Source organism: Trachurus trachurus (assembly GCF_905171665.1).
Source record: "Trachurus trachurus genome assembly, chromosome: 7".
Taxonomy (NCBI): Eukaryota; Metazoa; Chordata; class Actinopteri; order Carangiformes; family Carangidae; genus Trachurus; species Trachurus trachurus.
The window spans coordinates 19448216-19470007 of NC_139901.1; the positions used below are offsets into that span (position 1 = coordinate 19448216).

Below are 21792 nucleotides of genomic sequence, written 5' to 3' on the forward strand. Positions count from 1 at the left end.
CACATAACATTTTGCGCTTTTACATGTCTAAATTACTGGCTGGGCCTTGGGCTTCTTCCTGGTCTCAACATCAAGATGTGTAGTAGGCCTACATTATTTATTTATTTATTTTAAGTATATTTTTGGGGCGTTTTATTGCCTTTATTCGAGAGTACAGTGGAGAGAGAGACAGGAAATGGGGAGGCAAAGAGGGGGAATGACGAGATGATGAGAAAAGGGCTGCCTGATGCGGGATTTGAACCGGGGCCGCTTGCAGTTAGGATTGTAGCCTCAACATGGGGCGGCAGCTCTACCAATTAACCGCTCTGGTGACTAGAGAGAAACTTTCTCCTGGATTTGGGATTTGGGATTTTTAAAATTTTATTTATTTTATTTTATTTTACGAATGAGGACTTTTATTTATAGGGTGGATTCGCCTAATGTGGGACACTGCCTAATGTGGGACACTTAAGCTTAAATGGGTGTAGGTCTTCCTATAGCAAAAGGAAGTTAATGTAAATGTGGTCTCACACAAGCTGTGATATTGCATTATCAAAATCACATGACATCTCAAATGTCCAATCATAGATTTGGGAGGGAGAGCCTTCAAACCGGAGGCACCCTGTGTGAAGACCACCAAAATGCTAGGTACTTAGGGTTTGGACAAAAATAATGTTAAGGCCATAATTTATTAAAAAAAACAAAATTATTGCAATTTTTTGTCAAAATGTGTTTATAATATGCTGATGCATTAAAATATATCTTAATATGGTGTAACCATTCTCAATATTTAGCATTTTGATCAACATTTCTACTGTCCCACTTTAGGAAACATGCTTTCCTAAAGTGGGACAGGTGGTTTTTCCTAATGTGGGACAGTGCTTTTCCAGGTAAAACTAATAGGTTGAACAATAACAATGATTGTTTACATGGTTTTATTGTTATAATGCATTGTTTTGAATATTTTACAACAAAAGAAAATTATATTTATTAACTGGAAGTGGTCATAATACTGTTAAAGGGGTAAATGGCTCTGATTTTTTTCTTTCTTGTTTCTAAATCTTGTCTTTTTTGATAATGTTCATGAAAAATGTTGTGTTTAGAAGTAATCAAAGGATAGCACATTACTGATTAATTAAATGGAATGTATTTCAGATCACAGTGGCAAAAAAGAGTAAGGCAATGAGACAAAATCAGGGAAAGAAAACATGGGAAAAGAAAGGAAAATAATCAAGCAAGTGAACTCAACCAGTGGAAAAAAGACAGGATGAGGGGAGACATTACTGAATATAGGGAGATCACTGAGGATGGTGGTGTCCCACAATTGAGGTTGTTGACCAGGGCTTGGAATGACCCTAGCGAAGGGTAAAAGGTCACATCCACCACACAATTGGTAGAAAACCATTAACACTATAGAAGATGAAGCAGAACTAGTACAATAAGTGATATTATTGAACACTGGTTTGCAATCTAGCATTTATCGTGTAAATTAAGATGACTTTTAAACAGACTTTTTAGTGTCCCACATTAGGAGCATGACTGTCCCACATTAGGGAACGGAAATTGCCGCAAAAAACTTTGCAATCAGAGTTGAAATATGTATGGTATTTCTTTTAGGAGTGTGATATCAGAATTTTCTCTTTGGATTCCATTAGATCACAACCTAAGGATTTCAGAATGGTACAGGATGTAGATTGAAAGTGTTTGCTTCATATCGCAAAATACACCAGAAGTCTAAATTGCAAAAAATGTCCCACATTAGGCGAATTCACCCTAGTCCTAGACACATAAACAAACATGCATATTCTCCATATATTTCAGAATCGTGCTGGAAGATGTCGTTTGGCCAAGTCCAAGTTTTTTCACCTGGAAAATTATAGTCCATCCATAGTTGTGTTTTCTGACTCTAGAAAACAGTTCGCTCTAGTGACGCCCAAGCAGAGGAGTGGCCGTCGCCTCTGCTCTGGCTATCGGAGGGATCTGCCAGTGAACACGCCGTGCAAATTCAACTGTCACACAAAGTTGTGTTCCTATGGGGATGAAAGAACCACACAGAGACTGCTTCATCCACGGACGCGACAGCAGTAAGGATATTAATTTCTTTATCTCCTGTTTTGTTTTTTTGTTTTTTGTCTGATATCTTTATGAAACTGAACGATTTGTCGTTTGCTTTAAAATATCCGAGAAGGGAATAATTTGAAGTAGTATTGTAAACGTGCGATTTTTTTTTCTGGCTTAACATCTGCTATTTTAGAACAAATTGAGTGGCGTCTTCATACTATTTACAGCTTTCAACTGTAACACGCGACATTTCAATAAGGACTTAATGGATGCATTAAATTGATTCACAGGCTTTCAGGAAGTTAGCCGAGATATCTGAGTGTACATATCATTTACCATCTTTTGTTTTTGTTTCTATTTTGTGTTTCAACATGCATTTGTCTTGACACACTATATCTCTTGTTGAGCAAAGTGGTACAAGGCTGCATCCTACAAAAATCCTCAGTTGTAATGAACAGAACAGACATGAGCGCACTGAAAGAAGAATCAGTTGGAAAATGACCTTTGAATATCTAATTCTCCCTGCTTTTGAGATGTTAAATACTCTTACAGCACCTAGTTGCACCTTTCACAGAGCAAAGTCACAAACTGGCTCACAAAAGTATGAAAGGACGTTGTAGCAGCATAAATATATGGTAAGATAAGCAACAGAAAGATCACACTATAAAGTTCACAGGGAGAGAGAAGGTCGGAACAGGTTTTCAGAGCAAAGGACAACCAGTAAGCCCAGGTCAGAAAAACCAAGTGATCCAAGAACAGATCAGGGAAGAGAGGGACACTGGTGCCTCTACATGTACATGTACGGTTTACGTAATTATGAAACTAACTAACTAAACTTCCTAATTTACATGGGAAGCTTACAGTATGTGACTCTTGGCCTATGTGCTGTCAGCAGTCTTGCTAGACTTGTTGGTTAACAATCCTTGCATGCAGTCTAGAGACCACAAATTAGAATGAGTGTCATTATTGAACAGTGGATGGAAGTAAAGCAAAGATTATAATCTGTGGCTCTGTCAGTTATGATACAATACATCTGAGTTTTCCTATGTTTCTTATAGACTGGATAATTTTGAATGAATACTCTAACAACACCTGATTGCACCTTTCACAGAGCAAAGTCACAAACTGGCTCACAAAAGTATGAAAGGATGTTGTAACAGCATAATAGATACGGTAAGATATAAGCAACAGAAAGATCACACTAAAGTTCATAAACTACACAGGGAGAGAGAAGGTCAGAACAGGTTTTTTTGAATAGATACTGTGAAAAATGCTCTATCATGTTGTATTTTAAGTTTTTAGAACAAGGGACAACCAGTAAGCCCAGGTCAGAAAAACCAAGTGATCCAAGAACAGATCAGGGCTGAGAGGGACACCGGTGCCTGTACATGTAACTACTTATGAAATTATTATGAAACTAACTAACTAAACTTCCTAATTTACAAGGGAAGCTTATGTGACTCTTGGCCTGACTCTTGTGCTGTTAGCAGTCTTGCTAGACTTGTTGGTTAACAATTATTGCATGCAATCTAGAGACCACAAATTATAGAGTAAAAGGGAGTGTGTGTGTTTATCCAGTTTTATTAAAGGATGAATGTACAGCTGAATGTATGATTGCTAATATGCGCAGCTCATCATGAGCTAATGTTTTTGCACATCTGTTCTTGTTTCTTATTGTGGTGTTCTTCTCTATTGTGTATTTGAGAAAGCATCTACTAGGCAATGGTGGCAAGGGAAATTTTCCTTTTAAGAAGCAGAAACCTCAAGCACAGTATAACCATGTGCCTCGACCCACTTGGTTGGAAGAGAGAGAGTAATATTTATATTTAAAATAACTGCAGTTGGACATGCGAGGAGGTAGATAGGAAGGAAGGATTAGGGAAGGAGGGGGAAAAAATAAAGGTTTATAATGATGTAATGTTGACAGTGTTTACAGTGATCCTATCAGCAGGACAACCTGTTGTTGACACTGACTGCCCAGCTGTTGGGTATCAGGGGCAAGTCAGATGTCAACCTAGGGGTTGCTCCAGAGCAGAGGAGTCCAGGGCCATAAACTCTAGGGACAGAGCGCAGGATGTGGTAGCCTACAAGGTTCAAGCAGATCAGACAGGTTTGAAGGAGCGTTCATTTAGTGTAGCTGGCAGAGGGTCCCATAGTTGGCGGATTTAGAAAACATCACCAGCTTAGACAATGATTTAAGATATATTTCCAAACATTACGTTACAGATATTTGCACATTCACTTTTTGTGGAATTGTAAGACGGCCATATGGGGGTGGGAGGACAGGACAGCTATGTATACATCCCACAGGAGGCCATTTTAGTTGTGATGGTCCGTCACAACAGTGCCATTACACTACTTGAAGTGTAAATAAGGCAAATGTGGCATGTGATGTTGATGAAGTGCTGTGGCACCCAGCCCAAAGACGAGATGAAGCTCAATGACTGCATGATCGATTGTGTACAGTCTTAAATTTTTCTATTCTTTACATTGCATTGCAGGCTGTTTTTTTCACAGTAGGCTACCTATTACTATAGTTTGTTTGATGAATGCCAAGTAAATGCTAAATTCACAGAGTTGTGAAATCTTTGTTTTTCTTTACTTTTGGAGATGCAAAATGCATGCATTTTTTGGTTTCGTGTGCAATTACTGATCAGCAGTGTTTTTATTTTGACCGCTTAGTGCAAGATCTGAAAATACTATTCAGTTTTGAGCGCAGTTGTAATACTAATTTGAGGTGATGGTGTTTGGTTTTTCAAAAAGAATAAGAGGTTTTGTGAATTAAAGCAGAAGTAAGTGGTCCGGTCGTTTTCGCTAATGCTGCGTTCCAGGCAGGCTTTTGAAATCGTAAATTACAGCTTCAAGTCACAACTTACGACTTTGTGTAGCGTTTCAGGCAACCCACTCGTGTTTTTCAGACCTGTTTTATCGGTGAAAGTCACTATAACGGCCACTCGTAACTTCCGCCCGGTGAACTCGTACCAGATCGAACTGGTACGACTTCACGGTCAGAAAAATACGAGTTTCCTTGAACGCACCATAACAGTCCTCGTCCCTACGTCGCCACATTCACGGCGTTCCTTGGCTGCACACACAGCCCTGCATGCCGTTCTCTCTCCTCATTGGATAAAAACTGTAGGATACGATAAATGTTTTCTCCTCGGCTCAGAGCAGAGCAGAGTGACTGACAGACCCGTGTTTCAGTCCAAACACTCTATGTAAGTGATTGCTGTCGGAAGATATAACTATTTAAGACTTATATTAACACAAATATATCACTCCGCTCAAAACTCCTCTAGATCTATATGAAAGCAGAAGTAAGCAGAATGTTTGTGTTAATATAAGTCTTAAATATAGTTATATCTTCCGACAGCAATCACTTACATAGAGTGTTTGGTCTAAAACACGGGTCTGTCAGTCACTCTGCTCTGCTGTAAGCCGAGGAGAAAACTGTCCTTGTATCCTACAACCTTTATCCAATGAGGAGAGAGAACGGCATAAAGGGGCGGTCCTCTCTGTGTGTGCAGCCGAGGGATGCACGTGAATGTGGTGACGTAGGGACGAGGGCGGGGACTGCTAACTCCATCGGCTGACAAGAAGTTAGCCAAAACGACCGGATCGCTTACTTCTGCTTTACAGTAATTAGTGTTTCCTCCATAAACCACCATCAACACTTCTAACCATCTCATTTTGAAGATAATAGAAGCAACTGAGATCAAAAGACCAGAGCGGTGTTAAATTTCAGTGCGATTAAATTGATGCGCAAGTGAGATCAAGCTAGTGATGATTCAAATTCTATATAAAGGTGATCAGAAAATACAAAACTAAGAAGCGAGACAGTCAGATCGGATGACTCAGTTGCACTAGATAGTGTCAAATCCAGAGTATTACAGTTTTTCTCAATTGCTAAGACACATTTCTTGAAACCTTCCATCCGTTTCTCTAAACTACATTCACAAAACCACTGACTCTGCCTGCAAAACCAAACTATTGCCTCAAAACAGTTCAAACAGTGCTCAAAACCAAACATCATTGTCAGATCAGACCCCGAGTCAATCAAAATGAAAAACAAATTTTTAGTTTACCATTATGCAACGCAAGTGCATCACAGTGAAAAATGTGTTTTATCGGTTCTGCCCAATACTGTAGGTGAGCAATTCAATAAATGGGTTCAAGGCACTGAGCATTTGGTTCAGACAACAGCGTTTAGTGTTTTAGCAATTGAGAAACACTGTAATAGTGCACTGATTGGAGAATTGGAGAAAGCAGGTTGTATAGAATAGATCATATAGAAAGGCTTCACTTTGAACATCACAAGCCTAGGTGAAACTGGGTCATCTTTCTTTATTGTACCACAAGTCTGCAATTCTTGAACTGACAGAAGTGGTAAGCTCAACAGGAAGTAGCTGCTACACACAAAACAAACTCCATTTTGAACATGATAGTTGGAAGTAGCTAGCTGTAATGCGGATACAATCTATGTACAATCCAAATCCAATCCTTGTGGTTTTTTTGTTTTCCATTTTAGTTTCAAAAACAAATAAACAGAAAAACAGACCCATTTTTCAATTTTTCTGATTTTGTTTTGAAACGGAAAAACAAAAGAACTAATGATACACGGATTACGAAGGGTACGGATTAGATACAATAAACCCCTTATTAGGTATAGTTATTTTAGCAGGTGTTGATTCAAATGATAGTTGTGTGGAGTGTTTTTAAAGGGCTCATTGATATAAATGGTATGGACAAGATAATACAGACTTTTTTGTGTATGACCTTTTAAAGCCTCAGGATGACTGTTAAATTTAATCAACCGAATCTGAATATTATGGCAGTGGTGGAGGAAGGACTCACTGCAGAACGGTTACTTATCCGGCCATGTGAAACAGCCATAAACTGTGGCATAGCAAGTTGACGGAGAGGATACTGACAAGACAAAACATTTAGCTCAAAGAATGTCTTCATGGGGGCGCCGTATAGCTCATTCGGTAGAGTATAGGCGCCCCATATACAGAGGCTTTAGTCCTCTCTGCAGTGGCCCCAGGCTCGATTCCACCCAATGGCCCTTTGCTTTGTGTTATTCCCCCCCTCTCTTGTCCCATTTCCTGTCTTTTCAGCTGTCCTGTTGAAATAAAGGCATAAAAGACATTTAAAAAATGGTCCTCACACATTGGGCCATGTGTTAATTAGTAGCACCGCATCTACAGTATACTGACCATGAATAGGAAAACAACAAATTCACAGTCACAAATATTTTGTAATGATGCTAATTAACAACATTATTAACAGTTCAAATGATTTTGACTTTCAGTTCCCTTCAACCTGATATCACTTTCATTTGGAAGCATGACACTGCATACAAAAATGACCTCCAAATGTTAAAACGTTTCTCAATATAACAACAAGGTGTGGACCCAAATGCAAGCTCAGACAGGAATGGTGGAGAAACAAAAAAATATTTATTAAATGAAATGAAGGAACTCACTGGGAGAACACAGAAGCAGGCGGGTTAAAGAACCAGGAACACTGAGGATTAACGTACTGTAGGGCATCAACGCAGAAACACAGAGCACCAACACGGAATGAATGCAGATGATCCAACACATCTGCTTTTCTGTCAGGTCTCCTTACTGTGAAAACCTTGATCAGAATCTAACATAGGTATAATGTATATCCATGACAACCTCACACAACTCCACATCAACACAACCTGAACCTGAGAGGCCTTCTTCAATTGTGGAAACATAACTATTCATTTTAATTCAGTTTATTTTATTGAAATACTCAAAGGCTTAAGATCAGACTTTTTAAATGTTATAATAACGGTAGTTCCAATTATCAGTTCTTGAATGTCTTCATAGGGTAAGGTCTATCACAGCCACACACCTCATGTGGGTGATTGGCAAGACAATCGTGACATTCTGACGCTGCGTCTTCAACAGAGTTGAGCCAAGTGCAAGAAACTGCAGGACCTATAGGGCCCTAAACTGTCACTCTGCCTACCAGATGACTGGGGGTCATCAGGGAGTCGTCGGTGTCTCGTCTTCTTAGTCCCACTACACCTCCAAGAGGCTAGGCAGTGAGCTCTGGCGTCGCGGTGTCACCCCTACTAGTGCCAGTTTACACTGCTCCTATACGACCCAAACAGCACTGCCCCGTTCAACTGACCCCGGCTCCAATCTTGCGAGTTCCAGGTAGTAGCCAGTGCCGATGCTACCGTCTCCAGCAACTGCTACTGTCTCTAGCAACTACTGCCTATCCTAACATCTTACCCAAAAGCACTGTCTCGTCATCATACTGTCATGGTCTGTGTTTTTCGTTCCCTTTTGATTTTCTGTTTCATTTTGTGTCAGTGATTACCTCATGTGTCTCGCCTGTGTTTGTTTGCACACCCTGAGGAAGACCTATGTGAGGTCGAACATCGGTCCTTTTTTAATAAATTATATATATATTTTCTACATCAAGGCTATGAGTTGAGCGACTGCTTTTTTCTTCCTTCACTGTCAGCTCCTCTTCAATTCTGGTGTGCGCTCCTACCACGTTTTTTTCAAGTGCGCCACCTGTGCCACCTGTGTCTCGTTTCCTGTCTACTTAACCTCAACAACAGACGATTTCGACAAAGGTAGAACACCTCCCTTTGTCGAAATCGTCTGTTGTTCATTCATGTGTTTGCCCATCGTGCTCTTTGTTCCTTTAAAAGTGAGTAATAAACATTTATGCCAAACCTGACACATGATCAGTTGTTTATTAACTGGTCTATACATTAAACTACCAATAACCTTGACTTGTGTTATAGCCTGGCTCTAAGACCACAACAAAATAGGAAACACGCAGGGGAAGGTGAATAAGAAAAGATATTTATTTCAATAGAAATCATACTGTGAAGTTAACTGTACTGTATTGTTAACGCTCTAGGAAATTTTGATAGGGCCACAGGGGCTACTCCCAGGAGTTGCATCTTTGTCAACATGGGAATCAAACCCACAACCTTAAGGTCAAGACAGCTGATCAGACAGACACACGATCATCTTTCACTGAGCACGGATATGGAGGAGCTCTAACCACAGTCAGTCACCTGTGTGTGCGTGTGTGGTAAGGGAGTGCGCATGGATGTGTGTGTGTTTGATTTGATTTGATGTAATTTGATCAACTTTATTAATCCCAGAGGGCAATTCTGTTCAGCGGTCTGCCAAGAACCATACAAACTCACCCACATTTTTAAAAAGTGTGTAAGATAAATTAATTGTTAGATTGTTAAATTCCCCTCAAAGGTATTAAATCATTAACTGTAAACCTGTGTACAGTATGCGCGAGTCTGACTGTCTGTGTGTGTCTGTGCGCATGCATTGGACTTTGACAGTAAAGAAGTTGATAACCACCACAAATAAAACATGTCCCTATGATCAGATTTACAACACCTGTGTGCCAGCCAGCCCTCAGAGGTTGCCATGGTGACTTTAACTGCTTAGATTTTACTGCGTAGCACAGGCGTGTGTGTGTGTGTGTGCGTGCGTGCGTGCGTGCGTGTGTGTGTGTGTGTGTGTGTGTGTGTGTGTGCGTGCGTGTGTGTGTGTGTGTGAATAGATAAAGTAAATGTGCACATGCGCATTTGACTTGGACAGTTGAAGTCTGCTGTAATACAGTGGGAAAAAGTTAAAGTCTACTCAAATATATTGGAAACTGACAGCAGTAGAACATTGTAAGAAATACTGTAGATCGATAGATGCACAGACAGAAAGACACAGAGAGACAGAAATAGGCAGGCAGATTAGCAGCAGATCATTGTTGAAACCTCACAACTAAGCCAGGAGCAACAATTAGATTGAACTTGTAAGGAGCAGGTTTAATGGTGTTAAAGACCCACTCCCATGAAAATCTTGTTTTTCGTGCTTTTCACATGTTCCTGTGGCATTTTTCTTGTGTTAGAGGACATATCAGCAGAAAAGGAAGTGCAAAATTGCATTTCTGAGTTTTTCTGCCTTCAAATTGCTGTGAACCAATGGCAGACGCAAACTGGCAGTTTCAGGGAGACTGGAGCTGACGTGTCACAGCTCCAGGGGAGGGCACTAGTGCTACAAGCTCCCGCCCCGCTCTGCATCTGGCTCAGAGGTGAAAGCCTGTAAAACAGGTATAGCTCACCTGGTAGAGCAGCTTGCACCGTGAACAAGGACTATGTTCCAGTCTGGGATTGAATCCCAGTGTGGAGTTTTACGCTAAACGTGCTGAATCTGTAATTGTACAATGTCCAGCTGTCAGCAACCGGGGGGTGGGGTGCGAGGAGGTGGCTGGGCGGGTGCAGAGCAGCGCAGTCTCCGCCCACCCTCCAGAGGTGCATTGCTAATGTGCATTGCTAATGAGCTGGTTTTAAAATGACCGAAAAGGGTCGCGGGGGGGAGGGGGACTTTAAATATTTGAGAAGTGCCTGAATAGTTTAAGACAGTGTGGAACACACAAACAAAATCTGGTGTATTTTGAAAATTGAATAGCTAAAAAACAAATTTACCAGCAACTTAGGCTACTGTCAAACCCGATGAAGGAGTCTGAAGCCATGCTAAAATAAATGGTTCCAAAAGCAGCTCATATTACAGTAAGCACTTTGAACAGTTAAACTGGATGGATAGAAAAGGAGATAAAGAAGTAGGCTACATACAAAGTCTGACTTGAGAACTGTATGAAAGGTGTTTAAAGAGTGTAAATGTGGCACGATCTGATTTGAGAATAGCTTCAAGGACTGGGTCTAAGGCAAGGGGGCAGTTGTCGGTCTGAGAAGTGAAGCTCACTTCCGCATTCAAAAAGCTGCAATCCCCCCGGCTGTCGCTGGGGGCTGGCTCCAGAAGGGAGCAACTCCAATTGAGCCCCATGTTAAAATAGCCGATTTTACAGCTTAAAAAAACATATTTACAGCCTGGTACATTTTATTTTTTTGGTCTCAATCGATAGTTTCTACCCCCGCACACACTCTGAGGGGGGTGAATTTTTTTAAAACTCTACCGTTTTACTATTATTAGGTTTAAAGTTCTGGCCAATTAGGGCGCAGAACCGTTGAGTGACAGGTCCGGCGACCGCTGTTACGAGGCCAGTGGGCGGGCTCTCGGCCGGCCAACGGCCGCACCGCTCCAAATATGGAAAGTAGAATCCAACATGCCGCGGTTCAAACCCCCGTAGTAGCGGCACAAAACAGACTCCTCTAAACCAATGGGTGACGTCACGGACGCTACGTCCATTCTTTTTACAGTCTGTGGTCTGAGGATATGTGTCAGTGTGTGTGTGCGTGACTGACTTGACACAGATGTTATGAGCTGCATCCTGTGTCAGTCAGATTTAGACTCACATTTCAATTTCTCTAAGTCTCTCTGCTGTTGAAAGGCAATACGACAAGTTTGTCTACAATGGTAGATAAAATCTAGCCTGATGCATCAGCCGCTTATTTCATTACATTTCATATAGCGTCTGAACACGAGCCATAGGGATTCGTTTGCTTCCGGGAGGCGGTTGCTTACATTTGCTTCAACTAATCGCTGCTGCTTGGTGGTCACGTGTGCTATACACCGGTTAAGCTCATAGGTTAATCTTGAGCGCTTGAGTTCAACGTCATCGCCTTCACTTACCCGTCTGTTCGCTGATTGGTCCGTCCGCTCTGGCGGACGGAGCAAACCGAAACGCATTGCTAGTTTCCTGACTACATGGTTGAGGCAAATTAAATTTGCCGGAACCAGTAGGCGGCGCTAGCCTGGCTAGATAAAATCACGTGTGCAGAGTGAAAAATCTTGTTATTCCTGTCTAAAAGATAGGGCCAATGTTCTCACATGAATGTATCAGTGTATTGTTTGCTTTTTCCAGTGAGACCTACATTTTGTAACATTTGTATTCCTCTTCATTCTAGATGCGCATCCAATCTAAGGCCTGTCTTCTTGGGCTGGTTATCATCAGTGTTACTTGCCTGTTTGCCTTTCTTGCTCAGCGCCCTGGATCCAACTTAACAGTTGACATTCGGCCAAGACAGGGAAGTACAATAAGGAAACTCCTCGATGGGAAAATCAGAGAAGTCATCAGCACCTATAACGACATACCCTACCATATAAAAGAGGATGTGGCACGGTGTGTATTTTCGCAACATTACTGTGATTTTGTCATTGTTCTGCTCTGAATTCACATTTTCATCCTCATCAATTCACTGCCTTTTTTGTTTTCCTGACACAGTCAGTTGGCTTACAACTCATGTGTATGTCTGGCTGATGAGAAGACTTTTAAGCTACCATTTTCCAATCTGCTCAACCCAAGTGTGTGGGCCCACAGTCTGCAAATTGCATTTTTGGAGTCCCATCCTGACCCTGATGGTGTGATGAATCACAGAGCTGAGGAATACAGCAGCTTTCAGAGGAGGTGAAGTAATGTCAGCTATGTCAGCAAAAAGTCCGTATGACACAAGGAACTACAAGGTTTAGGCCTAAATGACGCATTACTTGTTTCGCAAGATTGAGTCATTCTGTGATGCTACAGCTAACCTACCGCTGACCTATCATTTCAGTACACTATGGTTTTGTTCCCATCTGTTTCCTTAACTCCAATATACACCTGCTTTATTCATGATTGTCTGCACCCCTGGTGGCCTGTAGCTAAATCACAGAGGGTTATTTGCAAAGCTTCCTGTTATCAAGAGGATGCAGTGTATACAGTTTGCTTTGTTTTTAGCATCTTATCAAGCAAGTCATAGTAATAAGTTTGTGTTGTCTGCTGCTTGTATTATTTTTGCCATACATATACAGTTGAGGACAAAGTTATTAGCCCCCCCTATGAAAATTTCACTTTTTTGTAAATATTTCCCAAGTGGTTAAACAAAAGATTTTTTTTTTTTTTTTTTTAAGCAAAGAGTTTTTTTAGTTTTCAAACATCATAGTTGTATTTTGGATACTTGCATTAATTTACTTTGTACACAGAAATGAAATTATTTCACAAAACGAAAAACTACCAGGGTCAAAATTATTACCCCCCCTGATACAAATAGACAGTTGTGTATCCTTTTTGCTGGATAACTAGGAGAGGAGGAGTCTCACTAGGAGAGACGTATGTTTTTGTTTATTATTATGATTAAAGAGATAGCAACAACCCAGACCCAGCTAACTGCTTACTGCTTAAGCTTTTCTTTCGAAATCTTCACATTCTTCTTTCCTCATGACTCCTTCCACCTGGACGAGATTCCCAGTTCCAGACGCACTGAAGCATCACCACAGCATAATACTCTCACCAGTCACCACCATGTGTCACTGTGGGTACGGTGTTCTTTGGGTTATTTGCTTCTCCCTTTTTTTCTCCAAACATAAGCAATGTGTCTATGTCCAAAGATCTCATCTGACCAAAGGACATGCTTCCAGCGTGGATTATATTTCTCCAGGTTGTCCCTAGCATACGTCAGTCTGGCTTGTAGGTGTCTCTTCTTCAGAAGTGGAGTTTTTCTTGGTCTGCAACTTTGCAGTCTATTCCTGTGCAGAGCTCTATTGATTGTAGTAGTAAGGGAGAGGCGAGTAACCCAAAGAACAACTTCCCCACAGTGAAACAAAGTGGTGGGAGTATTATGGGTGATGCTTCAGTGCGTCTGGAACTGGGAATCTCTATGCCTCCAATTGATCATGCGCCCTGGCTACTTGGCCACAGGGATATCCCTTTGGTCGAATGGTCGTTGCACATGACTCTTACCGGGGAGACTGTTTTTTTTTTTTTTTGCTTTAATCCTTGAATTAGAGGTGTGGTTGAGGCTTGGCCCTGCCACTGGCTTTATTTCTCAATTAATATTAGGCCAATGGTTTTGATTACACAGTGATGAAATAATGCAGCTGTATCATATCCAATATGTTCTGTGTGTAAAGGTCCTTCAGTCCTGCAGATGTGCTTATTGTAGCCAAAGCCAACAACCCTCTTCAATATCCTACCCAAGGCATAGCGGTTCGACCCCTCAAAACAATCATAATCCCAGGTAAAAGCATTTTTATTATATTAAAACATTTCTCTTAAATGATACCTTTTCACCTACCATCAACACCAGCCCAGATAATAATTCCTCTATTTCCATAGGTTTGGGTCTTGAAGAAGAAAAAAAACCAAATCATGAGGTAATTTGTTTTTATCTTTGTTTTTTCACTGGGGTTGACATGCTATTTTTTACAGCGGAGTAAAGTAAATTCATCCTTTTTATCTCCCCCCCACCCCCAAAATGTACCAGGTTTCATTGACAGCAAAACTTGGGACTTTGGATGTTGCTGCTACAGTAGCCAATGTCTACCTGAAAGGAGAAGGAGAGAAGCACATGATATTGTCGAGTCCAGTTCTCTCTGCACTGAACAGGCAGCTGCAGTTTGTCACCTATAGAAACACTGTTTTCCACCCAAAGACAGCAGATACAGGTATGATACAGATACAGATGATACTGTCTTGAATCTAAAAGTAGAATGACACATTGCTATTCACCCTCATACAGGGAAGTGGTGCACATAAGGCGAGGAATGTATACAGTAAAAGATACTGTATAAATACAAGGTTATTTTTGTCTTTATGACATGAGGTTTTGCTCATGTCATTATCCTCTGCTGCACAGTGAAACTTTTAGCTGCATGGTACAGTAAGAGAGGTGTCACTGTTGTCACTGTCAGTGCAGTGGGAGCACGTAATTGAAACCAACAGTCCATGAAGACAAATAGTCATGTCCTGTTGACAGAGGGAGTAGCCGCTTACCATCACTCTAGGATAGTGGAGGGGATGTCTACTCACAGTTACTGGAGTCCACCAACAACTCTGTCACTTGTCCTTCTGTATAGGAGCCTGCTGATTCATGTGTCTATAGCTTTCTCATTAGTGACTCCAGCTTTTTAACTATGTTTCTTTTATGTTTCGCATCTCCCCTAGCTGCAGGTTAAGCTGTTTAAGGTAGTAGACATGAGTTTTTTGTCTTCCAGAACAGCATGGTGGTCAGCTGCTGCCCAAATCTGGCTCAATCTAAGAAATCCCTTGATGCCATCAGTAGTACACTGCACATACAAGAGCTTTGTTTTACTTGACCAGCGCACATCATTATGAAGCCACAAGTTGTCAGAAAGGATGAAGTATTTCAGGTGCATGAGACACCCCAGACAAAAGTGATGTCATACATTACTATATCTATGATTTTCTAGAGCTTACCACTGAGCCTAGCTCACTCTGACACTCTGTCCATGCATTTGAGGGTTGATCTCTCAGGTGTGCTGACCAGATGTGCTTTCCTTCCATAGGGGGAGCCCCACCTATTATGATTAGGATAACTAACTCTAGTTTACTAAATGGCCTATAATGTCCCCTGTGGTGTGCCCCTCTCATGGAAAAAAAAGATCATAGCTCTTCCCTCTTTCTGACTAATGTAGACGCACATCTGGGCTGCATCTGTACTGTCGGTGTCTGTGCTGTCAAGTTTTCTTCAGATCTTTCACTGATATCAGTGTTGTTTGCATGTGAAGACAAATGCTTTCAGGGAGGCACACGTAACCTTCTCCTGAACTGTGAGGCATCACATCAGGATTCTGCTACTGTGTTACTTCTGTCAGTTATTCAAGGTTGCGCTTTCCATCCTCTGTATATCGAGGAGAGAGTCCAAGGCCACTTTCACTGTGAACAGCCACAGCTTCATTGCAGATAAGAAACTGGGTACATGTTGAAGAACATGGAAGATAGGAAAGGAGAACCTGTGAGAGGAGGACAGGAGAGGAGGTTGAAGTTTGGTTTGTCACCCCTGGAAGTATTGTTTGAATGCTCAGCTTTCTCACATTTCCATTATGTTTGGTAACATTACAGTATTTTTTTTTCACTTTGCATCACATCTATAACAGATTCAATAGATATTAAAAGTAGATGTAAACAAAGAATCTGCATACATCTCAGCACTGATATTGTGTTTGTTGCCCAGAACTAGATGTTTATATTTTTTATATTTTACTGTATACCTGCAGTCATCACACAACAACATGGACATGTATAGGCGCGTTTCCATTGCAGGAACTTCGGGGTAACTTTATGGGGCCAGCCCCGTTGGTGCGTGTTTCCACAGGAACCTCCCCCACAGGGCCATTTACAGGAACTTTTACGGGGGCCAACGCCTACCTACTCCAGGGTAGGCTAGGTACTCCGTTCGGCCCTGAAAAGTTCCTGGGTGGGGCTCGAGGTTACCGTAACCCGGCACTGATTGGCTAAAGCTAGAGCAGGCTCTGACGCCACCAGAAAGCACCAAAACAACCGGCATTTTTAAAAGGGGGAGCAGAAGGGGAGCATTAGCCTAGCAGACACCGCTGTAAACAACAAGAAAACAGCAGGAAGATGTACACAAATGGACTGACGATGAGGTGCAGACATTGCTTGCAGTCTACGGCACCGAGGAGATTCAGAGGGGGTTTGAGTCATCGCGGCGAAATGAAAATATCAGCGCACCTCGACACACTGGGGATCCATCACGCCGCAAAACAACGGCGTGAAAAGTTAAAAAAAAACAAAAAAAAAACGGTTCCTGTAGAAGTTCTAGAAGTTCCTACCCCTCCCTTTACCGGGAACTCCTGCAGCGGAAACACGGCTTATGATTGTTTATATTCACAGGTGCTATTATTATCATCCATCCACCAACAAATCAACAGAATCAGGGCCAGTGTGCAAACTGTAAATGATGTAACAATGCAAACACCCCCCTCTTTGCTTTGTGTTAGCAGAGGCGGTCCTGGCTAGTTTTACGCCCTGGGCGAAACCATCCCTTGGTGCCCCCCCCCCAAAAAAAAAAAAACACCCCACCAACGAACAAACACAAGAATATATTATAATCAGTGTTGGGGGGGTTTCTTTTAAAATGTATTCCCCTACAGATTACTGATTACATGTCCCAAAATCTGTAATCTGTAATGCATTTTGATTACTCAAGTAAAGTAATACTAATAGTACTTTCTGGATTACTTTTAGCGTATTTCAAAATCACCTGCCTGAGCGCCTTTAACACTGAATATGATCTTACACATGATCTTATAGGCTACCGTGGTTCCTTTAAATTAAATCATCAATAAATTATAGGCTTAGGCTATATTAAAACTGAGCAGCTTGACTACAGCCTCTGAACCTCTAAAAAATACACAATTTAAAATGTATGTAGGCTAAACTAAAAATGTGCTTAAACTCACTTCTCTGCTGAAGTCGGTGTGGTTTTGGAAACAACGTGACGTTGCTGTTAAACCAGCTCATTAGAAACATCATGACAGTCCAGGATCCTTTTAACACATGATCCTGTCGCAGTTCATTCATGTTGTTTACCAGAGACCGGACACTGAAGAGGAAGAAGAGGAATATTGCTGGGCATCCCAATTACCAAAATGAAGCCAACTTCAGGGCGAGGAGTTTAGTGCTTAACCCTCCTTTCTTTCCCCGCATGAGAGCTCTCTGGGCCGGCGGAGCATCCGACGTGAGACCTCAGCAGTCGCAAGTTGATCCCCCCCGCCCCCCTCCCCCCTCGCCTCTCCTGACACACACACAACCTGTAGTAGCCTATGCCTATGACTCTCAGCAGCAAGTTGACGTGACATAGGGGCGCCCCAGCAACCACTCCACTAACTTGACGGCGAGTTTTGTTTTGTCTTTTTTTTTTTTTTTTTTTTTTTTTTTTGGAGAGCACTCGTGCGCCCTCACAAAGATTGCGCCCTGGGCGGTCGCCCATATTGCCCGTAGCTAAAACCGGCCCTGTGTGTTAGCCATAGTCGGAACGGTGTCAGTGTTTGTGGGCTATTTTCTTGGTAGTGTTCCACATTGCATTCGTATTTCCGTTTGTGTGGGAGGAACTTGTGTTATTCAGAAGTAAATGATTTACAGCCGCAATGAACTGAAGCACACATTTTGTATGTCCACCCCTGTAATCTGAGACTTGAGTGTATAATAATGATAATTTTCACCTGCAGTTGAATTTGCAACTGAAGGTCACCAGTCTTTTTTCACCATTAAAGTTGGGCATGCAACCATCCCCAACCTCTACAACTCTGGATACCAAAAAGGTTTGTGAGCAGCAGTCATTATCGGTTCTATTTGATCACAGTGTCCCAGTACCAGACCAGAATTATATTTGTTGTCTGTGCTTTTTGTTTCCATTTAGAGTACAATATTAGTGCTCTTGTTACCATCGCAACCAAAACCTTTCTACGCTATGACAAACTCAAAGATCTCATCGACAGCATACGGAAGTACTATCCCACAGTCACTATAGTGATAGCGGATGATAATGAACACCCACAGCCAGTGACTGGGCCTCACGTTGAACAGTACATCATGCCATTTGGAAAGGTAAAGAAGTTAGAGTACTGTATGTCTCCATTAAGTATCACTCCCACATCCCATACACGGACACAAACAAAAATCTGTAGGCCATGTGAGATCCCATACATTTTCACACTGCTTGTAATTATAAAACAGGGCGGGTGCCAGGTGTTTTGACCCCTGTTCATTTACTGTGCACAGGGTTGGTTTGCAGGAAGAAACTTGGCAGTGTCTCAAGTGACCACCAAGTATGTTCTCTGGGCAGATGACGATTTCATCTTCACTGCAAACACCAAGTTGGAGAAGATGGTGGACATCCTGGAGAAGACCACACTAGACCTGGTGAGATGCAGCGACTGTGTGTATCATGTATTTATTATGTGTTTATTTATTCATGGTACCTATTCACTGTATTTGTATCATTATTGTATTCAGTATGTTTTATCCTATTCTAAAGCCTGACCAGGGACAAAGACTGCAAATTAGCCGAAGCTAGACTTCTTATATGCATCACTTTTTTTGTGGCAATGATGTATGTATTGCCCCTGTTAAATAAACATTAAAATAAAATAAAATAAAATAAAATACAATAAATATAATGCACTAATTAAATTAATCACCACAGGTTTTGTGTCAATCATTCTGTCAGGCAGGTTTCTCAGGTCTTCTGACCTGTGTACCCCTCAATTAAAACACAGAACTAATACTCCTGTGCAAATGCAGCCCTTCCGTTGGTCTGGTCTTATGTCATGGCATTTGTTCGTCTTATATTGTTATATATTATTGACTCGTGATGAAATACTTGATCCAGAAGGTTCTTCAAACAACTACAAATGCAATGTGTACTTTCTGATCTTATGTTTACTGGACGGACATTGGCACACACAATAGTTGTTTGCGTTGGGAGTCAATTTGTCTTTGCTTCCATCTGTGTGTCTTTGCACTACAAAGAGATCTGCCCAGACCAGTTTTGACAAATGTTTCTTACACCTTTGATGTTGTTTAATTTGCCTCATGTAACTTTATTCACGCCCTTTATTCTTTCCTGAAGTGACTCTGTAGTGACTTGTTCTTAAAATAAAACAACAAAACGAACCTAAGTCACTGAGGGGCTGCTGTACGGAACTTAGTAATTGACGCGTCCGTCGTCTTCCAGGTCTAATGAATCCAACACGTCTTTGCTTTGCAATCATCAACATTTATTCAGACTTGCGCTCTTGACATATACGCGCCCTTACCGAACTGTGCATACGAATAACACAAAAGGCTCACATATTTGCCACAACACAAACCAAAAGGCGACAAAAGACGACGACGGTGACGGTCGAAAAACTGTGTGCTCTTCCCGTCAACAGCACACCTGCTGAGTGATTACCTGTGGCTGTATTTCACACTTCCTGCACACACAGTACTACAGAGCGCCACCTACTGTGGACTGCAGGCAATAAACAAAAAATAAACAAAACACACATAACCCACAAATGGCTCTAACAGACTCCATGTAGCCTGCAAAACTGCAACAACATTTTAACATTTTAGATCTTAATTTCTCCAGTCATCATCGAGGCATGCTTCTAAAGTAGTTCAGTAAATTTCTGTGGACAGCAAACTTTTAAACCAAAGGAATCTTTAGGTAAGATATATGAAATATGGGCTTGAAGCATCTTTATAAATCAATTAATTTCTCTCTGTTATTGTCCACACCTGCCTGCTGCCTGCTTTACTTGTTATTAAAACCTCCCTGCTTCACGTTACTGTTGGCCTGTAGCCTACAGTTTCACTGGAGTGTGTTAAGATTCAGTGTTTCTTGCAGGCTCTACAAATCAGAAAATTATAGTATATCAAAAAGACAACAAACAAATAATAATAACTGTCTTTTTATGATGGATTTTCCTGATTATAAGTATCTTGGAAGAAAAACAAGCATATGGACAGAAAAAAAAACGCATCACTGTATCAGAAAACTGCAACATGCCTGATTTCAAACTGGGAGAAGCTTTTTGAGTGAACACATTTAATGGACAGTTTCTGTATTTTGGTATTTGCAGAATTGTCTGTTTTGGATGTTGTAGAAAGGAAGTGTTGAAAACTTTTTCAGTGATATATATATTTTTAAATCATATACTGTTCATATTGCATATATTTGTATATATTTATTATTTCTGTCCTCAGGTTGGCGGTGCAGTGAGAGAGGTGACAGGTTACTCTGCAACTTACCGTCACACCATTTCAGTGGAAGGAGGGGGAAAGGAGGGCGACTGTTTACACATCAGAAATGGCTACCATCATGTCATTGAGGGATTTCCTAACTGTGTGGTAGCTGATGGTGTCATCAACTTCTTCATGGGGCGGACAGAAAAGATGCAGGAGGTGGGATTTAACCCCCGTCTGGCACGGAAAGCTCATCTGGGTAAGTGTCGCTCATCCCAAACTTTTTTTTGTGTATACAGCCATTACAAAATTCACAAATACCAAGAAAAGAAAGGACTGTAAAAGCTTGATTGTCCTTTGACTGCAGAGTTCTTCATCGACGCTTTGGGCTCTCTCCACATTGGCTCCTGTAGTGACATCATTATAAACCACGCATCAAAGATCAAACTGCCCTGGGGTGAAACAGATGAGCAGAAGGCCTACAAGAAATTCCGTTACTCATCGTCCGATGCTGATAAAACCCTCCATGATGAGGTCTTCTACTTCAGAAACAGGTTCAAGTGCATGACCAGCCAGTGACACCAGAGCTCCAACAAGTCTTGTTTGCTGCCTTAATGACAGAAAAGACAGGAGGTCATTGAATGTATAATGTTGCTTCCTACAGTTTGTTCACTGGCTAAACACTGACGTTAAACAGCCTAGTGAGCATGTCTTTGGACTGTGGGAGTACCCAGATGTTGGAAGAGAAGGCAAACTGCACCTAGAAGAAAGGCCCCATGCCTGGGGTATCAAACTCATAACCTTCTTGCAGAGAGGCAAGAGTGCCAACCACTGCATCACCGTGCTGCCCACAATTCTTTGTTGGAGAATTAAAAAATACAAACTTGTACATATACACATATACACATAGTATTTAGCCATAAGTAAGGATCCAATAAACATGAATGTTTATACTTACTGTATAAACTACAACCACATTACTACTACTGTAGTTGCAAATTACTCTTTTAGGTTGTAATTTACTACAATAGTCATCATACCAATTTAAAATCATAGAAGTATATTTTTCTAAATACAATAGTATAAATATATTTTACATTCTCGGATAAACTTTTAAGGCACTTGAACTTGATCCAGCTATTGTCACTTTGAATAAGCCTCCATGTGTGATGTGAAACTTATTACTTAACTGCACTGACAACTCAAACTCTTATACAACTGAAAGGTTTATTATTAAGTATTATTCCCACACCCATGGATTTAATAATTTATCAGGGAACATTTGTATTTGAATAACCCTAACCC

At 41.2% G+C, this 21792-nt stretch overlaps 1 protein-coding gene across 1 annotated transcript; it reads left to right on the forward strand.

Moving 5' to 3' along the window:
* The first annotated feature begins 1977 nt into the window (after nt 1-1977).
* Nucleotides 1978-21405, forward strand: b4galnt1a (beta-1,4-N-acetyl-galactosaminyl transferase 1a). Its single transcript, XM_083975004.1, has 11 exons — nt 1978-2063; nt 11924-12138; nt 12241-12423; nt 13905-14011; nt 14110-14147; nt 14258-14438; nt 17985-18077; nt 18176-18363; nt 18538-18678; nt 20509-20746; nt 20855-21405. Exons 2-11 carry the CDS (start codon nt 11924-11926, stop codon nt 21064-21066), a joined length of 1596 nt encoding a protein of 531 aa, XP_083831130.1. The 5' UTR covers nt 1978-2063; the 3' UTR covers nt 21067-21405.
* Nucleotides 21406-21792: the final 387 nt, after the last annotated feature.